Consider the following 17,098-nt stretch of genomic DNA (forward strand, 5'->3'; position numbering starts at 1 on the left):
GCTCCGTACTGTCTAAGACTGTGACGGAGCAGCGGCCCTTCACTGGCCCCAGGGGACCAAGCACTTTACAGTTGCTTATTCCACACATATCCTTGCTATCGTCACATTATAAATAAGATGTAGAGGCTCGGGGAGGCTTGGTAACACGCCTCTGTTCACTCAGGAGGTGTGAGCTCTATCTAGTGCTGTCTGCCATCCTGGCAACTTCCTGCCCATATCAAGGTACCTCCGCATCTGCTCATTAAAAAAGACGCTTTTCCAGTCAAACCAAACTATCACTGGCCAACGAGTAACGGACCCAACTTCCTCACTTGTTCGTTCCCTAGCATCTGGGGTGCAGCTTCTGGCAAAGCATGTTCCGTCTTATGCCATGTGTTTAAGCTCGGGGTGAATGTTGCATGTCCCCCTCCCCATCCTTCCCCTGGGCTGGCATCGCAGAGAGATGCAAGGTCCTCACACCACCTGCTCTGCCAGCTCCCCCTCTAGCTCGGATGCCAACCTGCGGTTCCCCGACAGCAATGGCCTCCTGCAGACACCTCGCTGGGATGAGCCACAGCGGGGGTGCGCCCTGGAGCAGATCTACGGTGTGTTCCGTGTGGACCTGGGCCACATGCGTTCCCTGAGACTCTTCTTCAGGTGAGTCTGCTTCCTGGCGGCGTGTACACGAGTGTGCGCAAGCATGTGTGCCTGTGTGTAATGCGTGTACAGATGTGTGGGGAGGCACATCTAGCCATGTGCATTTCCAGTCTCGCGGACATCGAGGGGCTGCAGCTGCTCTAGCCTATGCCGCTGCCTCCCTGATCCACGGTAGCAAGTGGTAATCCCACTTGAGGTCATCCCATTCTGTCCCCCAACATCCTGCTCAGGAAAGAAAACCCACACCAGGTGGGTACTTGCTGATGAGCGGTGCAGGGTTTTGTGCCTTGGGGGCACCATGGGACATTTGCATAGTTGGCCTCTAGAGAAAGGTGGCCTTTCCTTCATAGACCCCAGTCACTGCCTTCTGCTGTCGGGTTTTTCCACATCAGTCCCAGTCAGCACCCTATCAAAAGTCCCTGTAGGATTCCCTGTGGTGCTGAGGTGGTCGGGTCTGGTGACAGCCTGGAGGGAGATTTTGGGAAGCCCCCTCCCTGGACCCCTTATGATTCAGATATGAGGGTAGAGGAGGTTGAGCAAATCCTTGCGTGGTCCAGATCTGCCTCCAGCCAGCCCTCCGCACTCCTCCAGGTCTCCTGGGTGGCTCAGGAATGGTGTGCAGGGTTCTCTGGATCCAGCTGCCTTTGCTTCCTAGGTAGAGTACTGAGCTTGGTTGACACCACTCCTCACACAAGCAGCCAGACTCCCATGGGGCTCACTATTTCCTGCCTGAGGTGGCTGACTGCGTGCTCTGGTTAAACTCAGACCTCAGAACCTGCGTGAACGCCTCCATCCCTCCCCCACTCTGTGACCCTTTAGTGACGAGGCTTGCACGAGTGGCCAGCTGGTGGTGGCCAGCCGGGAGAGCCAGTACAAGATTTTCCACTTCCACCACGGTGGCCTGGACAAGCTCTCCGAGGTGTTCCAGCAATGGAAGTTCTGCACAGAGACGCACCTCAGGGACCAGGTAACCCAGCGGAGAGTGGGGTGGACATGGTTGGTTAGGGCCAGGGGTGGAAATGCCTCTCCCAGAATACCAGCTCCCAAACCCATGGGTCTGGCTCTTGGGATCCCCTCTGGACGATGGCGTTTGGCTGTCTGGTTTGCGGCGACTGCCAGCAATGTGCTTGGGGTTGAAATGTGTGCCCAGGCCTTTCTGAAAGTCATTCTGAGCCCTTGAAGACTCATGTTTTGACAAGGCTTCTTGCCATATTTTGCTCAATCTGCATACAGAGGCAATAAGAGCCCTTTAATCACCTGCTTAAGGTACTGTATGTGCTTATTAGAGCCGGGGGCTGACTTTACAGCCCTACCCGCAGAGCCTCCCGCCAGCTCCCATTATTACAATAGAGGTATGGGCCCCCCTCTGCATCGAGCAACCTTTGATTTTTGAATTAAATGTCAGCTGCGGTTTGGCCCTGGACTCGTGACTGCGCATGGAGACAGTCTGACAGGCTGGCTCCCCTGCTCGCCGAACAGCGGGCCTTTGTATGTGGCCGATCGAATGGAATCTATTGCAGGCTCTCCCTGGCAGAGGGAAGTTGGGCCGTAAGGGGTATTAATTCTGGTTTTCTTTGCAGCCGGGCAGGAGAGGGAGTGGGGGCGGTGGAGACTGTGAGCTGCAGAGGGAGAGTGGTGTTAGGATGAAGGTATTTTCATTTTAATTGTGTCTAATTACACTTGCCATTTAGGAGTTTGTGAGCAGGGACAGCGCCTCCCCTCCTCCCAGAGGAGAGAGTGGCTTTGACATCCTGGGAAAAGCATCTCAGGCTCCCAAAGCCCAAGATCTGAGATCCTGCTCTCCACCCGGGGCTCCTCCCACCCATCCAGCAGGTCACAGATGAGAGGACTTGCATGCAGTTCTCTATCCGACGGCCCAAGCTGCCATCCTCTGAGACCCACCCGGAAGAGAGTCTGTACCGGAGGCTGGACGTGTCTGCCTGGCTCAACCACCTGAACGATCTGGGCCAGGTGGAGGAGGAATACAAGCTACGCCAGGTACGGCGGCGGCCACCTGGTCAGCCTCCGGGGAACCCTTGTAGTCAAGCCGCGGGGACAGCGGGTGGGTGGTGGGCCACCGCCTCTGGAGGGTCCTGTTCGCTGCATTGATGGAGTGGTCAGGCTTCACTGAGGAGACAATTGCGCAAGATTGGGGATCCCATGTGGGCCCTGCAGACTCTGAAGTATTAAAGCCCCCAGGATTAGTCCATGACGTGAGAATGACACATCGATCTCAGAGTGCCACCCCGGGGGGGCTTTGACATTGAAATGAGCCGGTTTGTATCCTGTATGGGAATGCCTCTCCAACACTTTCCCCTTGTAAACATGTGCAAATTGCCGGGGGTCTGAATCGAGGCGCGCCAAAGGCCCCACGACACCCTTCTCTGGGGATTTGGGGTTCTTTGAGCTGCCCTGTTTTATACTCTATTCCCCCACCCACCCCCTCAACTTGTGCTGCTTCCTCCAGGCCATTTTCTTTGGCGGCATTGATGTGTCGATCCGGGGGGAGGTCTGGCCTTTCCTACTGCACTACTATAGCCACGAGTCCACGTCGGAGGAGCGCGAGGCGCTGCGGGAGCAGAAGCGAAAGGAATACGCAGCGATTCAGCAAAAAAGGTGCAGTGCGCCCCAGGAGTCCCATCTAACCACGGCGGGGAATTCAGAGGTGTAATTCATCACCGACCGATATCCCATGAACCGCGGTTTCTTTGGAGCTTGAGTCTCCCGAGAGCCAGCACCATTGGCAGTCTACGGGCAGTTGCTACACCACACCCCCAGCGCCTTGGTCCAAGGGCCAGGGTTCACCAGCGGCAGGCTGGGCTGGGAACCTGACTTCAGGACTGAAAGCTGCCTCCCACAAAGGTTTCACTGCCTACAGGTTCCAGTCAGCTCTCCTCTGCAGGGCTGGACTTGAATTAACATGAGGAAAGCTTTGAATACACCACACACAGGCACATGTACACACACACACACACACACAGCGTTGGGAGCTGGAGGGTTGGTGCTGACAGCGCACACACATGCGCACGCGTGTGCACACACACCCCTCTGTTGGTGCCCATAGTCTTAGCAGCAGAGGTGGAGCTAGCAGAGCCCAGGCTTCTATATCCTGAAGTGCAGCTACTCCAGGTCCCCGGGGTCTGCTGGACTATCCCCTCCCTGGGTACTCCAGGGCATCCCCCTGCCACAGCTGACCTCAGGATGGTGTCTGTCTTCCCCACAGGCTCTCCATGACTCCTGAGGAGCAGAGAGCCTTTTGGCGCAGTGTGCAGTTCACCGTGGACAAGGATGTGGTTCGGACAGATAGGAACAACCAGTTCTTCCGAGGGGAGGACAACCCGAATGTGGAGAGCATGAGGTACCTGGTGTCTCTGGCCTCCCCGTGTGCAAATCTGTGACCGACCTTGTGGGACTCCCTGGCTGCTGTGCAGCACAGCTCTCCACCCGAGCAGGGGACCCTCTCCTGGCTTGGCCCCTGCTCCCGAAGGACATTCCTTCCCTATGCTGCCGTGTGCGCTCGTATCTCCTCACGATGCCTCCTCTAGAACGCCATATTGAGTCCGAGGCTGCCATCTTGATATTCTGCTGCAGCCTGGCAAGTAACTGCACAAAATTAATTGCCCATAAAAACGACCTAGCCAGCCCACCCTTTGTGTCACAGTGAACCAACGTTAAGAAAGTAGTACCCACATTCCTGCCCAGCCCCTGCTCTGGGCTCTGGCAAATGCTGTTACCACTTGAAAAATGAGTCCCACTGACTTCCATCAGAGCCCAGACTTTATTTATTTATTTATTTATTTTGAGGCAGGGTTTCTCTATGCAGCTCTGGCTGTCCTGAAACTCTATAGAGAGCAGGCTGGCCTCAAAATCATAAAGATCTGCCTGCCTGCCTGCTGAGTGCTGGGATTAAAGGCATGCACACCACACCTGGTCAATAACCCACACTCTCTAGATGATCAGCTCTGTGGCATCTGCCTCTGGGTGCTGCCTCCCCTGAGACCAAGATGAAGGAGGGGCCCCAGCAGCTGCGCGACAGGCTCTGATGGGGACTACAGAGATGGGATGGGCCAGCTCACTCCCCACTGCCCCACCAGGAGGATCCTGCTGAACTATGCTGTGTACAATCCAGCCATCGGCTACTCACAGGGCATGTCAGACCTGGTGGCCCCCATCCTGGCTGAGGTCTTGGATGAATCGGACACTTTCTGGTGCTTCGTGGGTTTGATGCAGAATACCATCTTCGTTAGTTCTCCCCGTGATGAGGACATGGAGAGACAGCTGGTGAGGCGTGCCCATGTGTGCGTGTGTGTGTGTGTGCATGTATATATTTGTGCCTTGTATATGTGGATCTGTGTGCTTACATCAGTATGTGTATGTGCACGTCTGTCTGTGTACCAGAGGGTTCAAAGAGACAGCACACTGCCTTGTTTCATTTGGTTTTATTTTTTTGAGACAGGGTTTTTCTGTGTGTAGCCATGGCTGTCCTGGAACTCACTCTGTAGACCAGGCTGGCCTTGAACTCAGAGATCTGCCTGCCTCTGCTTCCTGGGTGCTGGATTAAAGGCGTGCGCCACCACTGCTCAGCTGCTGCCAGGGGTCTTGAGGGTGAAAGGCAGCCACGACATCAGGAATCAGTAGGTGGCAGAAACCAGAGTGTCCTGGGAAGAGCCAATTGGCCACCTCCAGGAGATATGTGTTTGGGTCTGGGACAGCCTCTTAACCCTCTCTTCCTGAAACCCCAGAGACTGACTGTTTAAGACCCTACCCTGCTGGCCTTCTGCCTCCCTGCAGGGCTATCACAATCCAGCCTCCTGGGTAGGGCAAAGAAAGGGAAGTCCATGCTGCTTGGCTCAGGTGTGTGTCACTAGCAGGGCCCATTACAGACCACCAGGGCAGCTGTATGCAGTGGGAACAGACCCAGATGTCCAGCAGGCAAGTCTCACATCTTCCCCACCCCCACAAAAAAAAGCTGACTTTTTGTGGGGCTCAACTGACTCTGATTCCATGTCCCACCCCTGTGTCCAAGAGATCAGCTGTACATAAACTGAGAAGCACCGAGTGCCTGGGGCCTGGATATTGTCACTGAGAGGCACCTGTGTTTGTAACAAGCTCCTGCCAGGATTTGGATGGCCTGCCCTCCATCCCGCACATGGCCTGGTTTGGAAGTAGACAAGCTGACAGAGTGAGCGTAGGAGCCGAGGGCATTGATCTCTGAGGACAGGAGTCGCAGGTGCCCCTCCCATGGCTGTCTCTATTTTCTACCATCTCAAGTGTTGGAGACTCAGCTGCACAGAGGGTTTGGGGTAACCGTGCTCAGTGGCCTCTGGCTGTATAACGTATGCCTCAGCAAGTGATGGCAGAACTGAGGAGGGCAGGAAGCATGGCCCATAGATCAACCTGGGGACTAGAGGGTTGTGTGAGGAAAGGTGTGAGTGAGGAACAGCCAGCGGCAGAAGGTACAGGGCACTTGGCAGTTGTGCACAGTTGTGCACGCTGGATGTCCATTAGAGAACCGTCAGCCACACGGCGGCCTCGGCCTTCTGTGAGCCACTGAGTGGAGACCCTGGCCCGTAGGGATAGCAGTGTGCTTGCTTAGGAGTGGTACGGAGTCCTGAGGCCCCACTATCCTCCGCTCAGCAGCAGACAACTGACCCCTAACCGGACCCTCGGCCCTGGCCTCATCACGCATCCCTGTGATGTCAGGTTTCCACGGTACCCAGGGAGGCAATTACAGGGTCTGACGCCATCACCCTAGCAGCTTGGCGGCACACGCCAGTGACTCATTAGCTGCTGGAGATTGGTTTCCTGGTGGCGTCAGCAGTCCGCAGCCCCCACCTGGTGCTGCCAGAAATAGCCTCTGTCAAGTCCCATGCGACCCGGTGACCTGACACACAGGAATCCAGAATTTTGAAATTCAGACAGCATCTTGAAACTGCAGTCAGCTCTGGGAGTCGCTGGATCGTGGTGGGACAGAAGGGGCTGTTGCTGGGGTTTCATGAATAACCCTGCTTGCCCTGCTTGGTTAGGCATCCAGTAGGAACAGCCCCTGGGGGTCGACCGAGGCTGAGGGCTGACTTCACGCTGAGTCAGTCAGTCTCCTTGGCCACCCAGGAGGTCATACTGTGCCGAGGGCTATACCCTGATCTCTTGGGATATCTTTCGATCTAAGAGGCACCGGTAGACAGGTGTGAGCGAGATTCCAAGGGCTGGGGCTGGGAGATGACTCAGCAGAGTGCCTGTTGTACAAGCCTGAGGACATGAGTCCCCCCCCACCCCAGAACCCGGGGAAAATGCTGGGTGTGTCCCAGGGAAGTTCACAGACAGGTGGATCTCTGCCGTTTGCTGCCCAACCTGTCCAGTTCATTGGCGAGCTTTAGGTTCAGCAAGAGACTCTGTTCGAAAAAGGTGGACTCGAGCTGGAAAGACAAAAAAGGTAGACTCGAGCTGGAAAGACAGCTGAGAGGGTTAGAGGATGCACCAAGCTGCTCTTGCAGAGGACCTGAGTTTAATCCCCAGCAGCTGAGTCCGTCAGCTCGCGCTTGCCTGTAACTCCAGTTCCAGAGATCACTAACTCTGGCCTCCTTGGCTACCTAAAGTCATGTACACAGGCCCATCTCTACACGCATGATTAATAATAATAAAATAAGGGCTGGAGAGATAGCTCAGTGGTTAAGAGCACTGCCCGCTCTTGCAGGGGACCTGGATTTGATCCCAGCTCCCATACGATTGCTAGGAACCATCTGTAACTCCAGTTCCTGGGGATCCAATTCTCTCTTCTGGCCTCCGTGAACACCAGACACCAGTGTGCTGCAGAGGCATACGTGCAGGCAGATCGCTCATACATATAAAATAAATATGTTCCATTTGTTTAATAATAAATCTTTTTAAAAAAATAAAATAAGGTAGACTGTTAGAAGATACCCAATGTCAACCTCTGGGTACACACACACACTTATACACACACACTTATACACACACACACTTATACACACACACACACACACACACACACGAGAGGGGGGGGAGAGAGGGAAGGGGGGCTTGTGGGGGGGGGGCTCCAGTGTAGTCTGACATAGTAGCTGGCTGATGTGTTTGGCAGACAGAAAGACTTTCTTCCTCTGTGTGCTTTTGGGCTTGAAGATGCCCTGAGTAAGGTCTTTCTGGCCCTGGTGGGCAGGTTTTCCCGGGGTCTGGGTAACACCCTCCTCCCCCTGCCACCCCCAGCTGTACCTGCGGGAGCTGCTGCGGCTGACACACCAGCGCTTCTACCAGCACCTGGTCTCGCTGGGCGAGGACGGCCTCCAGATGCTGTTCTGCCATCGCTGGCTCCTGCTCTGCTTCAAACGGGAGTTTCCTGAGGCCGAGGCCCTGCGCATCTGGGAGGCCTGCTGGGCCCACTACCAGGTGAGCGGAGCCAGCGCTGCTACTTGTGAGTGCAGTCGTCATCCTGTGCTTAGGCCGTGGGCACCCCAAACCTCCTCACCCCATCCAGCCGCCTGTGCCGCCGGCTTCAGACCTCCCCTCCCATGTAGTTGAAATCAATGTAAATTGCTGGCTGACATGCTCCTCACTGCCTCTGTCACAGCCTGTCAGTGGGAGGGATATCCGCACCACAGGACAGTCACAGCAGCCCAGGATGTATGTCCCCACATGCTGTGGACAGGGCTATGCTGCCTGGCCCCCCGGGACTGCCGGGCCACCCTGAGCTGCCTTTCCACAGCTCCAGAGAGAGCCTGGATCAGGGCCTCCACTTGTATTCCACACGAGCAGTTTCTCCTCCCCCACAGGGCTGACTCTACACCCTAAGCTACACCCAAGCCATCAATGTAAGGAAGTCAGCAAGTCATTTTGACTCCATCAGCCTTAAAAATAATAATACTCCAGTTTGGAGAGATTACTCAGTGGGTAGAGTGCTTACCTTGCAAGATCGTGAATCCACACTGGAGTCCCTGAACTCTTTTTTTTTTTTTAAGCCAGGCATGCCAGACACGGTGGTATATACACTTTTAATCCCAGCGTTCTGGAGGCAGAAGCAGACAGATTTTTGTGAGTTCCGGGAATATCAAGACTACACAGTGTGAACTGTCTCAAAACAAACAAAACACAACAACCAACAGAAAACAAAAACAAAAACCAGCTGTGTGGTGCATACCTATAACCCTCCCGCCCCGTGCTGGGGGAGCAGAGACAGGCAGATTCCTGGACTGGCTAGCCAGTCAGTTTAGCCTAATTGCTGAGCTCCAGGTCCCAGCGAGAGAGCCCGAGATACCATCTTCTGGCCTCACGTGGGCGCACATATGTACATGCACACGAGCTTGCACAAACCAAAAGCAGCTCCATCCGTGTGCTCCGGGCACAGCTCTGTCCTCCAGCCCTGACCCCGGCTGTGGAGAGCACGCTCCGAAGTCGCTCTCCCTCTGTCACCTGCAGCATCCACTGCCAATGCATCCTAAAGACTATTCTAGACAGACATCCAGAGTGGCCGGGGAGGCTGAGTCAGGGGGAAGTAACTCAGCTGCTCTCTGAGGTTGTTGGCAGCCCCTGCTCCTTAGCCCGCTGGCCACTGCCATGTTCAAGACCCACAAAGCAAGTTCATGTTGCCATAAGATTTTGGAATTAGTGGTCCCTCTGGAACATCTTCCTTTCCCCATCAGCTGAGTATGAAACCCTTCCAGATGATGAACGAACCAGGAGTGAGCGCTAGACGGGGAGTCACTGCCAGGTGAGGGCTAAGCTTCCAAAGGAAAGGCTTCATGCAGGCCCCTGTGCCGTGGCTTGATGCCCCGGGAGCTGGGACTTGCGCTCTGGGCCAATCCCCGTAGAATGTATCTCATTCTCCCCTCCTCCCATTCCTTCGCAGTAAGAACGCAGGCAGGCCAAGGATGGGGACTTCAGTGTGCCTGTGCACACTGCTGGTCTGGTTGGGAGATGGCAGCACACATGGTGTTATCAAAATATTCAACAGGGACTATCTAGAACCCCCATCCTTCTACCTTCATGTGTCCACAAGGTGGCCTTACAGGAGGCAGGGAGGGGCTGTGGGCATCTCGTTAGGGGCAGCAAGATGGTAGCGGCAGCCTTCCATGGGGCCTCGAGGGATGACTTAGGAGGGATCTTCCTAGATGCTCAGCCACCAGCCATAGACAGGGGCGCATGCTAAGGACACTTGGCTGATGCAGGAGGACTCACCACCAGGGAGTCAGCCGCCAGAGCTTCTAGAGTCTTCAGGAAGCGGCCTGATCAGCCCTTCGCACACACGTGACACCCTCAAGACCTCTGCATGAGGTCCTGCCCTGAGTTCTGACAGGCTAGGGAGGAAAGTGTGTGTTCTCTTCCCTCATCACAGACACCTCCCAAGAGAGCACCAACGGCCAGGGTGGGGCACAGTTATCATCCATCAGTTTGTCACAGCGGCCCAGCGTGTAGCCGTCACTGCTGGCCCTGTCTTCAGAGGTGCAGGCTTCCCAGACAGCCTCGGCCACAGTCAGGGCTGAGCTCTGGTTCAGATTTGGCAGGGCCCCTCTGAGCTCTCTGTCTCCCCACAGACGGACTACTTCCACCTGTTCATCTGTGTGGCCATCGTGGCCATCTATGGGGATGACGTCATCGAGCAACAGTTGGCCACAGACCAGATGCTCCTGCACTTTGGGAACCTGGCCATGCACATGAACGGAGAGCTGGTGCTCAGGAAGGTGGGCACCGCACTGGCCTGACCCGTCAGGTCTGCCCCGTACAGAAGCAGGCCACATGCTGTACAGACCCACCCCTGCCCACGGAGCCCCACCCACACCTCACAGACCCACCCTGACATGGGAAGCCCTGCCCATACCTAAAGGGCCCAGCCCTGCATACAGAACCCTGCCCACACCTCACAGCCCCACCCATACCTCACAGACCCACCCCTGCACACGGAGCCCCACCCATACCTCACAGACCCACCCTGACATGGGAAGCCCTGCCCCATACCTAAAGGACCCAGCTACACACACGGAGCCCCACACACACCTCACAGCACCACCCCTGCCCACAGAGCCCTACCCAGCACATGGGCTCAGCTTGCTCATAGAGCCCCTCACATCACAGAGCCCCACCCCACCTCCAAAGCTCCAGCCTGCCCCTCACTTGCCTGTTGGGCTTTCTCTACCAGATCCACGGGGACTACTAGCGCCTGATGCAGCCTCCTCAGCCCAGCAATGCTGTCATGTCCTCAGGGGGCCATCCCTGGACACAGTCCCTTTCATCTGCAACAATGTATACATGCCCAGCCAGTCTCCACCCAGGAGTCCAGAGCTAGGAAGTGAGGAAGGAGAGGGAAAGCCTCGCTTCTTACCCACCTTGAGTGGCTTGAGTCTCACCCACCTCCTGCTCCCCACACTCTAGCTGACAATGCTCTGCTTTCTAGTCCTCTGGTGGTCCATGGGGAAGAGAAGGGGTCCTTGGGCCTATCATCGCACTGACCTTACAGTGGTGCATAGTACCTCGGTGAGGCAGGGGCCTTTTACTGTCCAGAAGGGAATGGGACAGGGTTGCAGGGGTCCTGCAAAGGACAGGGAGGGCTGGGGGCGTGCCCTTCTGACTCTCACACCTCACCTGGGGATTTCGTGTCTTAAACTACCCAAGTATCTCATGGTACCTTTGGGCAGCCAGTGAAGACCCAGGCCACTGTGCTGTCCCCTCCATGAGTGTGTCCCTTGGTTCCATGTACTTCCACTATTCCCTTGCATCCCGATGGCCTGGCTGTCCCCTTAGCTTTTCTTCTCTCTGCAGGCCAGGAGTCTCCTGTACCAGTTCCGCCTTCTGCCACGGATCCCCTGCAGCCTACATGACCTGTGTAAGCTGTGTGGGACGGGCATGTGGGACAGCGGGTACATGCCAGCTGTGGAGTGTGCCGGCCACCACCCGGGCTCAGAGAACTGTCCCTATGGGGGCACAATGGAGATGCCATCACCTAAGCCCCCAAGAGAAGGCAAGAAAGGCCCGAAGGCACCGCGGGAGGCCTTTGGTTTCCGCAGATAGGAAAGCCTCTGCTCTTGACAAGGAGCAAGAGGACCTCCCTGGGGTCCTGGGCAAGTGGGAGGGGGTGGGGATGGATGTGAAGGGAACAGAATCTAGAAATACAAGGAAAGGCCTCTGGCCAATGCGAAGAGAGCCTTGTCACCATGGCGACAAAATCAGACTCTAGAAGTGACAGCAGATATCAGATGCCCTGAGAATTCAGCTCCTGAAAGGCTGGCCCCGGATGTCTGCCTGCTGCAGGCTGCTGGCTTGGGGGGGGGGGTGGACTCCAGCAGAGCCCAGAGTCTCTCCACGAGCTGTGGACAAAGCAGGATCCAGAAAAGGCTTCATCCTCACATTGGCACTGGGACACAGGTGAGCAGGATTGTCCTGAGTGAGTCAAGCGTATTTCTGAAGCCTCTTGGTCACAGCTGCAAGACCCCTCTGAAGACACCTGTTCAAAAACAGAGAGGGAGGGAAAGAGGGAAGAGAGAGAGAGCGTGTGAGCAGATGTTCAGACCTGAGCTTCCCACAGTGCCCATGTGAGTGTTGGGAAGGACATGCCTACCCCAGAGGCACAGGCTGGTTGACAAGTGTCAGACGTACCTCCCACTGGGATCCTCCCCTTAGGATCTGAGGTTTGTCCTCTCTACCAAAAACAGCAACCCACTGGGGCCTGAATGGGTTGAGGGGTGTGGTATGTGCAACCGTGGGGTCCTCTGAAGAGAAAATGCTTGGTCCTGGGGAGGTGAGAGTATCTAAATCCCCCATCAAGACAGGGGCACCTGAAATGGCTAGGGAGGGGGCTTCTGTCCCTTGGCATCTCCGCTGGCTGAGCAGCACTGGGATGCTGTGCCTCTTACCAAGGAAAAGGTCACCCCCACACTCCGTCCTCCAAAGCTGAGGACTGAGGTTGGTTAATGGCGTGTTCTGGAGTATCCCTAGCTGGTGTCCCAAAAGCTGGTCAAGGAAGGAGCCTTGATCCCTCCGTCACGGGGATGCAGGCGGCAGGGGTGGGCAGAGGTGCCCTGCGTTGACTTTTCTCACTGAGAGCGGCGCTGCAGGACGGTGCCATGTTAAAAGGTGCTTATCAGAATGTAAGCAGAGACCTCTAACAGCCGGCCGCTTTCCTTCCCAGCCCCCCTTCTCTGGGAGCACTTCTGAGGACGTGGATCCTTCTAGGAAGATCCTTTGGGAGAGAGTGTCCTGATTGTTGGGGTACAGGCATATCTACTGTCCAGCACCACAGTATTCATATATAGGACACAGCCTCCATGGCTAGAACCTGACTGGCACACAGGGCGAGCATTAGGTCAGCAGTCTGGACTCGGTGGTTCTGGTGGAATTGGGTAGAATTGCTCACTCTCTTCTGGGCTCACCATTTCTGAAGTCCCAGTGGGTACATAAGGTGTATGGGTGTGTGGCGGCACTGGCCTCTGGGTCTCGGGTCACCCCATGACGGTAGAGGCAGAAATGAGCAGTGTTTTTCTAAGTGCTGGTGGATACCACATTGCTGACCGCCCGAGGGGCAGCAGAGCAGGTGGTCGGGCTGAACTCAGCATCCAGGAGAGTGAACCCTTGGCTCTGGGGCTGCTCTGAGCAATCAACGTAGCAGAGGCCTGGTGATTCAGAGGGGTCCCATCTGCCTACCGCTCCAGGAAATCTAGATACAGATCACTCCCAGGGAGGAGGAACCAGCTCTTCCCCTCCCCCTCCCAGGATCACACAGCACCTTGTCTCCTGCACTCTGCTATGTAGGGTGGGGACGGAGTGGGGGGGGAGCAGGCCCAGGGAGTCTCTGAGAGCAAGGATCCTAGTGCTCCCCAAGACCTGACCCAGAACGGTCAGTGACGGCCTTGTACCAGGTATCCCCCCCCCCCAGTCCCGTGGACTATCGGTCCCCCGTGTTACCTGCAGCGTGAGACCATCTGGGGCCTCTGCAGCCAGACATGGTGTGTGGGCTCACAGAACCCTGCTCTGCTCTGAGGAGTGGAGAGGCCCTGCACACACAGAACAGCAACCTTAATCTGGATGCAATTAGAGGAGACCAGCCAAATACCCTGTGGCAGCTGTTACCCCAGGATTATTCCCAGCCAGCAAAAGGCATTAGGGTGATAATTCAGTCATTAGACTTCTAGCCTTCCCACCGCCAGGACATACAAATCACGGGTAATCAGCCCGCACACCGTCTCTCGGCCACAAGGCTTATTTAACCCATTTTTTAAAATGACACTTAATGCTATTGACCAAGCACGCCCGTGTGCGCATGCCCTGCCGCTAATGTCTGTGCTGACGACATCCCCTAATGTCATTGGGGCTCTGGTAAAGAAGGACATCTTTGGGGTGCGTGCACGCACGTGTGCGTGTACTAACACTGGTGAAACGTGCCTACCTTGGAAAGGGTCACTTACTCTCCACGTGGAGGGGACAGTGTTGGGGGAGGGGGCAGCAGCAAGAGGGTGGAGTAGAATGTGTACTCTCCTGCCTGGGCCAGTGTCCTCACTGGGCACAGAGAGGACGCTGCTTCCCCAGACAGCTCTGCCTCCAGGTGCCAGCCAGGAGGCCTGGCTCACCTCTGCAGACAGAGCTATGTGGTTCGGGAACAGCTGAGGACACGGAGGGAAACAGGCTAAATTAAGGAGGGGAAGATTTTGGTCTTGACTGAGTTTTTGCAACAAGTGGTGTGAAGCCCTTGACAGGAGGGCAGCAACCCAGTGGAGGGTCACCCCGAGCTGGTGCCTTTGATGGCTCTGGGCATGGAGAAGGTACAGCAAAAGAAAATGGGGAGAACTGTAGGCTGCATCGGGAGTCAGCTCCCGAGCGGTTCCTCTGACCTCTTCCCTGCATTCATGTTTTCTTGTGCTGAGAAAGCAGCGTGCGGAACTTGGAGCCCACACTCATTCTAGGCGAGTGTGCTGCCACACTGGGTGACACACCTGTCCCGTCTATTTCGTGTTTGACAGAATTAATTCAGGCAGAGATCAGCCCCTCACAGTTCCAAGAGTCTACCTGTGGCCTCCCCTCTGTGTGGGCTCCTTTCCAGTGTAATCAGGCTGGGGTTGTGAGGGACACCCTGGGCTGGCCAGCCAGTGGGAAGGAGCCTGGCAGAGGTCTCTGGAGGTCACCCTGCCCAGGAGGGTGGGAAACTTATGCAGGGATATAGCCTGGGTTCATGACAGGCCAGGGCCCACCCAGCTGGGCCACCGAGGAGGGAGGAGGACACAGGGAAGCTGGATAGCCTGAGGCTAGACTTGCCAGATCCCTGGAGTCCCTGAAGAGCAGAGCAGCCTCTGGACTTAGTCTTGTGTTTCTAAAAGGCCGCGATGCATTTTGTCCTGCACTAACCTGGTCTAAAAGGAACCACCCCAAACCTAAAGAAGCCAGTGTCCTCCAGAGCTTTCCTGACAGGGAGTGAAGGGTTCCCCTAGCCACTTCCTCACCCATAAAAGGAGAGCAAGGTTCTCCATCAGGGTAACTGCTCTGGGAACTTGGATGTAAAGGCTGCCACAAGAGCGGCAAACCATGGCCCAGGGACCTCACCTGCCACTCAGGGAAGAGCCCACTGGCCTTAGCCTTCCGCAGTGGTGACCTGGAGGGGCTGTTCACTCCCATCGAGTGCTCCCCCGGGTCTGGAATCAGCAGACCCACGCCTCTCCCACATCACTGCCTCCTGTGTGTCCCCTGCAGAGGGCAAGCCTCTGTGCCACCCACACCTTCTGTGAAGAAAAGCGAGCCACAAAGCCACCTCGTTGGGCTTGGCCTGCGCCTGTCTGTGCGCATGCGCACGTGCTCTTGCGTGGCCGGCCTCGCCCACAGCGGGGAAGATCCTTCCGTGAGGACTCCGTGCTTCTTCAGCAGCTGCATGCAGATACCTGCCACCACCAGGCCTTTAAACACATTGCATTCAGTTCCAGGTGGGAGGATAGCACTTCCTGCTCTCAGAGGTCAAGTCACGTGACTGTCTTTCTCCCACACTTGGAGGGAAGACAGCCTTTTGTGTGTCTTGTTTTTAAAGTAATGAAATATCCCCATTGCTGATGTCTACAGCGAGTGATTCGGTTTCTCTGTTGTGTTTTTTTTTTTTAACAGTCCCCTTCCGGTCAAGGTCAGGACTGGTTACCATGACCCTTGTTAATCCTGACTCTCGTGGATTCCACACAAAATAAATAAAATAGTATTGCCACACACATGGTCGGACGCCTTCAGAGAAGCCTAGTGAGTGTGGCCGGGTCAGACAGACCAGGTCGGGCCTTTAGATGTGGCCAGCCTGCCTAGCTCCGTGGCTGCCTTGAGATCACTGGGGTGTAGAACCAGAAGGGTTGGTCAGCAGGCCCTGCTCTGGGAAGGCCAGGGGCGTGGCCCAAAGGTCATGGTGGGCCTGGCAGTAGAGAGAAGTAGCTGGGAGAACTCGGGAATGCTTTATGGGCCTCGGGACCATTAGCTGGGAGTCCATGGATCCCTGGCTACCCAATGCCTGGGAACTCTGACGGCTTTTGACAGGGCCTTAGATGACCGGCTCCTATTTCGAGAAAAGCCCAAGTCATCCTGTGTGAACTTCCTTTGGGAGACAATCGGTGTATTGAAACTTGGTGGGTGCAGGCTGGGTGTTTAAAGGGAAATTCAGGCATCACCACTGGGATCTTGCTGTCTTATCAGCCCTGGGAGCCAGTCACAGATCATGAAGCTGAGGTGATGAGAAGGTACTCAAGGGTCTGTCTGGGTTCTATGGAAGTTTCTGGAACAAATGGGGTGGGAACTCTGGCCTTCACCTGAAGCACCCGATGGAACTTTGAGCTCCTTCCACGTGGCTTGTGTAGATACTGGTGTGTCCTACAGAGACTAGAAGGGCCAGGGGGTGAGGAGCCTGATGGTGCCATGTCGAGAGTCTGCCCACCTTTTCTACCTGTCTGTCCTTGGTGTCCTTCATGCCCAGTGTGCCCTGCTGAAGATCGGATGGTGCCAGCCAAGCCCAGAGAGTCAGCTCACGAGGGTGCGAGGGGCTAGTTAGTTCCCAGTGGAGAAGCCTCCGTCCACTTGGAAGCCAAACTCTGCTGTCACTGGAGTCTGAGGTGCTGGTGGTGACCAGTGGCCAGAGGGACAGGAGGTAACCAGACAGGCTCTCACAGCCTCAGCATCTCTGAGGGTGGCATGGAGCCAAGGAATAGGAGTCACTTCTCAGGGAGGGAGTCCTAGGCCAGTCCCACAGGGGGCCGAGGCCAGTGGTTACCCCCATTTTGAGCCACAGATTGGACAGTCATAGCCCACTGAAAGGATAGATATATGTGTCACACGTCCTACATGCTGAGACTCAAATGGACAAGGTCACCCACACCTCTATGCCTTCCGCGAGGCAAACCTTGAACTCCCCATCTGTACAGCACCTTGGGACCCCCTCTCCTGCAACCCCAAGCAGTAATGTTCATTACCTACCTCCCCGAATCCCAGCTAAGTCTCATCTTGGCCCTGC

At 55.8% G+C, this 17,098-nt stretch overlaps 1 protein-coding gene across 3 annotated transcripts in view; it reads left to right on the forward strand.

The window, feature by feature from the left end:
• Positions 1-15,819, forward strand: part of Tbc1d16 (TBC1 domain family member 16) — an 83,823-nt gene extending 68,004 nt beyond the window's left edge. The window contains exons 4-12 of one of the 3 annotated variants that reach the window (XM_075989921.1): positions 475-636; positions 1,456-1,603; positions 2,467-2,634; positions 3,104-3,252; positions 3,860-3,994; positions 4,731-4,917; positions 7,861-8,040; positions 10,182-10,328; positions 11,404-15,819. In XM_075989921.1, the coding sequence (XP_075846036.1) occupies positions 475-636; positions 1,456-1,603; positions 2,467-2,634; positions 3,104-3,252; positions 3,860-3,994; positions 4,731-4,917; positions 7,861-8,040; positions 10,182-10,328; positions 11,404-11,652 (1,525 nt within the window). In that variant the 3' untranslated portion in view covers positions 11,653-15,819. Of the gene's footprint in view, positions 1-474; positions 637-1,455; positions 1,604-2,163; positions 2,286-2,466; positions 2,635-3,103; positions 3,253-3,859; positions 3,995-4,730; positions 4,918-7,860; positions 8,041-10,181; positions 10,329-11,403 lie in introns of those variants that run through there. The other 2 variants (XM_075989923.1, XM_075989924.1) reach the window with 2 other exon arrangements.
• Positions 15,820-17,098: the final 1,279 nt, after the last annotated feature.

This window comes from Microtus pennsylvanicus, chromosome 11 (genome assembly GCF_037038515.1).
Source record: "Microtus pennsylvanicus isolate mMicPen1 chromosome 11, mMicPen1.hap1, whole genome shotgun sequence".
NCBI classification, from domain to species: domain Eukaryota; kingdom Metazoa; phylum Chordata; class Mammalia; order Rodentia; family Cricetidae; genus Microtus; species Microtus pennsylvanicus.